Source organism: Tribolium madens, unplaced genomic scaffold, assembly GCF_015345945.1.
Source record: "Tribolium madens isolate multiple individuals breed KSU strain unplaced genomic scaffold, Tmad_KSU_1.1 Scaffold_97;HRSCAF=244;Tcas5.2_LG3a, whole genome shotgun sequence".
Classification (NCBI taxonomy): domain Eukaryota; kingdom Metazoa; phylum Arthropoda; class Insecta; order Coleoptera; family Tenebrionidae; genus Tribolium; species Tribolium madens.
In genome coordinates, this window is record NW_025401069.1 from 6921359 (window position 1) to 6929837 (window position 8479).

At 34.1% G+C, this 8479-nt stretch overlaps 1 protein-coding gene across 1 annotated transcript in view; it reads right to left on the bottom strand.

Moving 5' to 3' along the window:
* Positions 1 to 173: 173 nt before the first annotated feature.
* Positions 174 to 8479, bottom strand: part of LOC123014248 (epithelial splicing regulatory protein 2) — a 19925-nt gene continuing 11619 nt past the window's right edge. Inside the window, exon 3 of the mRNA XM_044413267.1 lies at positions 174 to 2772. Coding sequence (XP_044269202.1) covers positions 552 to 2772 — 2221 coding nt within the window. The 3' untranslated portion in view covers positions 174 to 551. The remainder of the gene's footprint in view (positions 2773 to 8479) is intronic.

The window sequence follows — 8479 nt, forward strand, 5'->3', positions numbered from 1 at the left end:
ATTTATACATCAAAGCCGTAAAACTGTGAATTCAACATTATAAAGTTCATCGCGGAAAGACAATACAGCTAGCAGTTGCCATTTTGAAGTTGACATTTATTGAGGTAAGGTTTGGTGACGGTTTGATATTTAAAATATTTGAAGAAAATTGTAATAAATGCAAATAGACACAATGTAGTATAAAAAAACTATATTTCCATATATGCACGGCATATTTTATTAGGATACTCTTTTACATAGTAACTTAAGTGTAGAAATAGAAAATTATGAGATGAATCATTCCAATATGATGGTTTTTAGACTATGTACATAGCAATATTAAAAAATTAATAATTATAAACGTCCATTCATCCAAATTTTTCATACACTTTCTCCTAAAATATTTACAAAGAAGACCTTAAAATACAATAACTCAAAAAGTGTAAGCCAAATACTTAACAGTACATAATCACTTTAACTACACTTCCATTTTTAAGAGTCTCCTAAAAGACCCACGTAGGTACAAATCCTTATCAAATAAATTTTACAATCTAAAATTTTAGTTCAGTCTACTATACTTGTTTTAAATAAATAGGTCTTTCCCAAATTTTTTGGCCGTTCTTCTCTTGAACCGCCCTATACGCTTCTTCAGGCGAATTAAAAATAACCTTAGCTTCCGCACTCGGAGTATTATTCGGATTGAATCTCCGACTAACATTATTAGTAATGTCATAACCGTCGAAGAAATCCAAAATCTCGTTAGTCCCAGCCTTATAGGGTACGTTGTCCATATAGACGGTGCAACCCGGAGGGGCATCATCCGTAACCACAGCGTTCATAAACCTCGGCCTCGGGGCCCTGTGTCCCATAAAGCGATGCCCACCCCGCGGTGGCCCTCCCTCATAGCTATTCCTCGGGAAGAACGGTCGGTTTTGGTTCATTGTGGGACCTCTTGGCATAAGCGGCTGTTGCAAAAGCGGAACATTTGGTGCCGGAGACTGCTGAAGAATATGCTCCATTTCTTCACGAGGAAACGGCTGAACCGAGACAATGTTTGGCCCAAAACTCGAATTGTCTTTCTTCAGTGCTTGCGCGGCGTCTTCTTTGGTTTTAAATTCACAGAAAGCCTGGCCGGTGAAACCTAACCGGTTGCTCATCAGGTGGATTTTCGTCGGTCTGACTCCGATGTCGGAAAAGAAATCGGCAATCTCGATATTGTTGGTTTGGAGAGGGAGGCGGGTTAGGTTAATACAGTCTGTGTCTAATTGGGGCACTGGACTAGATTTGCGATCCAAATCGACGTTGTGTTGTTGGCTGATGTTTTCAAATTCGCGGTCCTCGCATGGTTTAACAGTGACAGATTTGCTCCCAACTATGTGGTTCGAAGTCTCCTCCAATGCCTTTTTGGCTTCCTCAGCTGACCCGAATTTGACATAAGCTATGTGACCCCCTCTCGGTTTCGGTGTGAGGAAAAGCGCAAGTAGTGGTCGAGGCGAAAATAGTTTGAGTATGTCTTGTTCCTTGACATAAGTTGGCAAATCATCGACTGTCAAACATGAAAATACTTCCAATTCCGGCTCTTGCGCTTTATTGAAATATTTAGTGATGTTTTTGCTTCTAAATTTAGTGTTTTCATTGTTTGGTTGGTAAACCTCTGGTTGGTATCGATCCACAGCTTCATCAAACTCTTCGTCGTCGATATGAACAACCTCCACTTTAACACCGTTTAGGATTTCACCATTTTTGTGCAAAGCATCAAGTTTTCCTTGTGGGTGCCCAAACTGAATGTATACTATACCGGTCCGGTGGCCAAAATCATCATTAATGAATTTAATCCCTACGTTACTAATAAACGACCCTTGGAAAAACCTTCTAATGTCGCCATAACCCCCATAAAAGGGTTGTAATCTCACGCAACAATCGGGCAAAGGTTCGCGTTCTGCGGGAGGATATTGTTGGTCATTTTCTGCTCTTGGAAAATTATTATTGCGTGTAAATCGTCGATTTGGGAAGTTTTGACCTGGTCCTGGACGTTGTCGCGAGTCCGATAGACTGTCATCGGATCGATTAAGAAARTTAGTTTGGTCATTRTCATTCGATGTGTTTTGTGGAGGCCAACTATCCCTTGACCGGTTCATCCCAAAATTACCCACCGGAAAATTATTCCTCCCGTTGGTATTCGCTTGCCCAGTCAACGCATTCAAATTTCTCCTCGCATCATCCAAATTTCCGGGATAATTCCCGAACAAACTCGGTGGAAGTGGAGCGGCTGGAATACTGTCGTTGGAGTTCTGATTAGCCCAAACTTCTGGTATTTTTTTCCCATCTTTCTGGTTAAAATTTTCCGTTGAGCGTTTTCGGTCTCTGTTCTTGCGATCGCGGTCTTTCGAGCGGGAACGTCCTCGACTACGGCTTCTATCTCTTCGGCGGCGTTCTCTCCGTTCCCTCGACCTGGACCTGCTTCTGTCTCTGTATCTCCTGTCGCGGCGATCACGATCTTTGCGATCGCGGGATCTAGATCGGGATCGTTTCCTGTCGCGTTTGTCTTTGGTGTCTCGGTCTTTACTGTTTTCTTTTTTGAGTTCGGGAACGGCTGCTGGAATTATGGCAGGAACGGCGGCTGGCATGGGGACGGTCGGTGTTGGATTTTGCATAAATGCGGCATATGATTGTGCTCTCGCGGCTTCGATGACTTTTTGCATTTCGGTTCGTGAACTGAGCATGAGGCTGATTTGGACTTCTTTAATTTTGCCATTGTTTCTCGCGAAGGCTTGACGCGCATCTTCGTCAGTACTGTAAAAAATGATTTTAACTTATTACAATTGATGTTAAATATTAAACTCCATAAGGTTTCGGGGTCAAGCTCTTATTTAAGGCAATGCAGTCCGGTCCAAAACCAAATATTTTATTTTAAACAAAATGAAATGTTTTTTAGAAACGAGTTTTTTAATCGCTAAAACAGTGGTTCTTAAGTCACTTTCTTGCAGATCCTTATAAGCTTTCTGTTTTTTTTTTGAAAACTCTTAACAATTAAAAAAACTCATGTCGCTATTAAAAAGAGAATAAACTCGACTCAACCTTTGAACTAATTTCGATTTTAATTAAAACCATCTTCAGCAACAAGTGAAGTGCAAGGGTGTGTTATAAGGAATGAAATTACATGAAAATTAAAAATATAAATAAAAACGTAAACAGAAGAGTATTAAAGGTGTGATTAGAACTCATTGAAAACATGTCACTATGGTTATTTAATTAATGCGTTTATCCAAATTTACTAAATTGTTTCTGTTTATTTTGTTATTCCAATCCCTAGGAAGAATCATGTGCCCCCTTCCAGGGTTTCGTTGCTCTAAAATAGTCTCTTAAATCTGTTAACAGAATTGCTTAGAATTAATAAAAACCTCGTGACTTTTTTGCGCAATGTCAACATTACAAGTTTCCTAGACGAAATAAATATAAAAATATGATTTCTGCGATAAAGAATCTGTATTAGGTATAATGAGATTCTACTGACAAATTACAGATCCATATTTCATGAGAAAACTATACAGGTGTACCGTTTTTATTGTTACAAATTAAAGCAGGTGATAGAATATTGAATTTTAAGATAAAATTTTCCTATGAACATGTATCGAAAAATAGTAAATAAGGGAGTTACATCCCCTAAAAGGAGTGCATCTTTTAATAGAGTTTTTCCAATATTTCAGGAACCATTGTAGATAAAATTACAAAATTTAGTACAACTGATAATCTTTACACACTCAAATGAATTCAAAGATAAAATGTCGAAATTTGTACTCAGGGGCGTCTTAAACTAGGAGGGTATAGGGTACAAGTACCCTAACTATTTTGACTGCTGGTTTTGCCACTTTCAGGCACAAAATTCTAAAATTCATACTTTTTTACAAAAAAGGGGTTTCTTGTGCTTTTTCGATACAACTTATCGTTTTTGAGTAAAATCAGTTTACAATTTGTCTTACAGATCAAAAAGAGGATAAAAATTAAATTTGTCACCGTTTAAGACACCCGTGATTAAAAATTTCGATAACTGATCTTTGAATTCGTTCAGGTGTTATCAGCTGTACCAACTTCTGTAATTTTATCTATTCTGGAATAGTGGGAAAACCCCATTTAAAAGCTCGCTTACGTAACATTTTTTGATACATGTTCATATGAAACTTTTGTCTTAAAATTGAATATTCTATCACCTGTTTAAATTTGTAACAATAAAAACGGAACACCCTGTACATTTTTGTAGAAAAGTTACTAGCTTAGTCTCGAGATTAAATTTTGATGTTCATGTGATCACTGATCAGTCAACTCTTAAAGCAGCTAAAAATCGTAATTTTTAATTCCTTCAAATTGTCGAAATTTTATTTTATTGAAAAAGTAATCTTGATAGCTTTTTAACTTTTTTGTTAATAAATAATACGGTAGCAGTTTTGTTAGTTTTTTTGGCACTAACTATTATATTATCTATGAAGTTTTTACATTACCAGAATTTCTACCTAATATGGCATCATAAATAATCGCTTTTCCATTTAAACACAACCAGACGCATAATTTATGGAAAAATGGTATTACTACAATAGCCGGTCTTTTCGAAGTCTCTTATTTACAGCTTCGTCCCACAATTGAGAAGATTTTACTTACTTATTTACTTTTCTCTTTTTGTTTAATACATTATATTTCTTCTTCTTATCATTATTATGTTTTTTATTTTAATTTTTCTTACATTTTGTGTTATGTTTTGTATTGGATTAAGTTGAGTAGCCTCGATTAAACTTCGCCCAAATAATGACTAAATAAATAAAAAAAATTGATGTCTGCACCAGACCAACCAACGGTTGGAAATCGTACCTACTATTATTGTACTCTTATTTCAGTTCCCATTGGCATATAAATTTACATCGGCTCAATTAAGTAAATCATAAATAAAAATAATTTTCAAAATTTAAATGTAAACGTGCGTTTAAATTTAAAATCCATGTAATTGTGTTTTTTATTGATTTCGAAAACAGTTATTAGAAGTGAATCTTCGAAATCAGCATAAAAATTAGAATTTTTTGATTTTTTACTTTGTTGAAAAATCATTAAAAAATATGAAATATACCTTACCAATGTCTAGATAAGTGTGTTAAATATTCACAATTTTAGACTACTACTAGAAGTATAAATTTTTGGCCTGTGCCTAAGAGTTATGTTTTTTGCTAGTATTCTTTCTCAAGTTTTCAAAATTTCCTTTCAGTACGCTATCGTTATAGCGTTTCAAATCAACATGTCATTTAAATATACCCTATTTAAATGATTTTAACTGATGAAGTCATAAGTGAAGTAAGAGGAGCTTTTTAACACATTTTTGGTAAAAGTACGAAACACGGAAAATAAAGAAGTACCATTCGGAGAAATGCGTTTTCAATTAACATTCCGTGTATAAGCCTCTTTTAAATAAAACCATACTGTATGAAACTTCGTGTTGCTTCATGACCTTTAACGCACTTATAAATAGTTATTGCTGAAGACAGTTTTAAGTTGAATATTAACTAGGCGGCGTCATTAAATTTTTTATTCAAAGATTATAGTAAGTGTGTAAACTCCATTTGCTAGATAATGTTTTCAGGACCTTTTTTTCCACAAAGTATAAGTACAGGGTACAGGCTTCGAATCACATAGAAGCTGAAGGAAGATTATCTTATTTTTTCTTGAATTTGACTTTTAAGCCAATTGGATCTGCTTTTTTTACGTCTCAAAACATTTGCAAAAATGGACAGGTAATAATTAAAGAACTATGTCAATGAAAACCGCTGAAATGAGTAGGTAAGTAATTTCAAAAGCTCTTTACAAATTTCTAATAGTAAGGGTTTTTATGAAAAATAACTGTAATAGGGCATAATTAAATACACTCAGGCCTGGGGGTAAAACAACGTAAAGCAATAGTTCCTTATAGGTAGTCTGCCGGCCTCCAAGGGTCCACAAGTTTAATTGGAAAATATTTTTTTTTGCCTGTACTAACCTACTAGGTCTATAAATAGTGCAATAAATACTGTTAAAAAAAAATTGTCCATGGAGTCCTTGTTATAATATGACGTTAGCATCCTAACCCCATCGGGTTCCCCCAAAAAATTTGCTGGAATCACTGACGCAAATAACTTCTAATCTGCTAATAAAATAATGCTAAAAAATGTTTAAACGAAACACTTGATGAATTCTGTATGTACCGTAGAATGAAGTAAACCGTAGAAGAAAGGTAAAATCGGTCATTCGCATTTTTTTAAATTTAATTTGACCTGCCACCTATTGTGAGGTAGACGAGCGTTTGTATTACATCAATTCTGTTTCATAAGTCTAGAAAGAAACAAAATCAGATGATTTTCTGAAGATACGTACAGTTTTCTTTATAAAATAAAACCAAATTTCCCAGCACCGAATAAAATAACCATAAATCGTCTTTCGTTGTGCACAAACAAAAACACAGGTGAAGTACAGAACGGTGGAAAACATATGAAAAACAGCAGGACTGCTTATAAAAACATAAATTTGTGTTAAGTTTTTTTTTAAATCTATGAAAATATAGAAAAATACTTAGGGCTCAGGGGAAAACAAAATTAGCATCCCCGTGATCTTGAAAATGCGGTAAGAGTAGTGAAAAAAGATTTGAGCATACGAGGGAGCTTCAGAAATTTACGCCGTAAAGCAAAAATATGTAAGCCATAATGGAACGACAAATGGTATTACAGGAGAAGAGGAAAAACAATTGGTCAAAGGTATATTTGACTGCAAAGTAGGGTTTTATCCTAGTATCTACAGATTTGAGAAAAATTGTATACAAGGTTATTTTAACAACTCTGGCAAAGTAGGAAAACGCTTTAAAAACAATTTTAGACGTGGCCATTACGTCTTTTTAAATTTAAATGCAAAAGGCGTTGAATAATTTTTATTTTCTACTGCTTTTTTTATGTTTATTTCAATGTTTTCAAATTTTATATAATTTTTTTAACATTTTTTAAAACGAAATATACCGATTGACTTTATCATACATAGTATGTTTGAGTATACAACCGATTTTGATATAAAAGCAACCTATGGGGTAAAGACGTTCTACGGTCCTCATAGCTATTACATCTTAAGATCAATATTTATTCCATAACAGCTGTGATAGAAGTATTCCTATTCCTTATGCTCATATTTTATTTGTAGCACTGTGAGCAAAAAACCATAAGGATGTCTAAATAAAATTTCAATTCACATGCAAGGCCTGTACGTAAAAAATGATTCAATGATTCACATTCCTAGCCTTAAAACAAAAATGTTAAATGTATAAAATATGTACCTATGAGTTTATCCAAAAAATTATTAGAGGTTGAATAATTAGATATACCTAGTCGGAAATAGTTTTCCTAATGTACCTATTAAAAAAAGATATTTCGACGAAACCTTGCCTTGTAAACTATTCGAAAAAACCACACAATATGCAAAAGATAGAGAAAAGCTTATCTTTGATAAATAAGACTGTCTCGGAGATGTATCACGTTGGAAGCTAGTTACCGAATTGAATTGCTAAATGCAGTAGTCGTGAAATAATGATTTGCATTAGATAATTATAATTAATAATAATTAAACTCCCTTCGTACGTTGCTATCTTCCTTTAAACTGTAGACACACAGTACTTTTTTTAGATTTCTCTTTATTTAATTAACACTTTGTTTTTCACTAAAGGTTGATAACTTTTATCACAAAATTTCTACTAGCAAAAATAAATTCCATATCTAGAAGGCAAACAATTTATTTCACTACTTATTTTCACTCCACTGTTTACGTTGAATTAATTATGGTTTTTACTTTTTAAGGTTACCGCATTTAGTAGATAAAACAAAAAACAGTATAGAATCACTGAAAGAGAAGAATATTGAATGTATTTAGATATAAATATGTATTCTACTGGTAATTGAAACTCAAACACATATTTCGAACAGCAAACGAGCAAATCAACATTGTAGTGCACAAAGACGCTCGAAAATTAACTTAAAATTACATCCCTTGAAGGCAGGTGTTGACCATCAGAATCGTCAATGTGGTAATCGCAGATACCATGCTTACTCCACCAATTGCGAATGATGATTAGCCGCGAGCTGGAGTAACGAATGTGGACGACCATGGTTTGCAATCAATGACAAACAAAGCGTTTCCAAATAGATTACCTTTGAGCATCAAAGTAGTAGTAAAAAATCGGGCAAAATAATCCGTTAAGCTGCCATTCTTTTCAATCGATGGCTTTTTTAAACTCCTTCAAAGTTTAGAATTTGCATCCAAAATTTTATTTTTTTTATTATTATATAATTATTTTTATTATATTTTATTATTATACAGGGTGTTCCGTTTTTATTGTTACAAATTTAAACAGGTGATAGGATATTCAATGCTAAGACAAAAGTTTCCTATAAACATGTATCGAAAAATGCTTGGTATGGGAGCTACACTCTCTGAAAGGGGGCTAATAGGT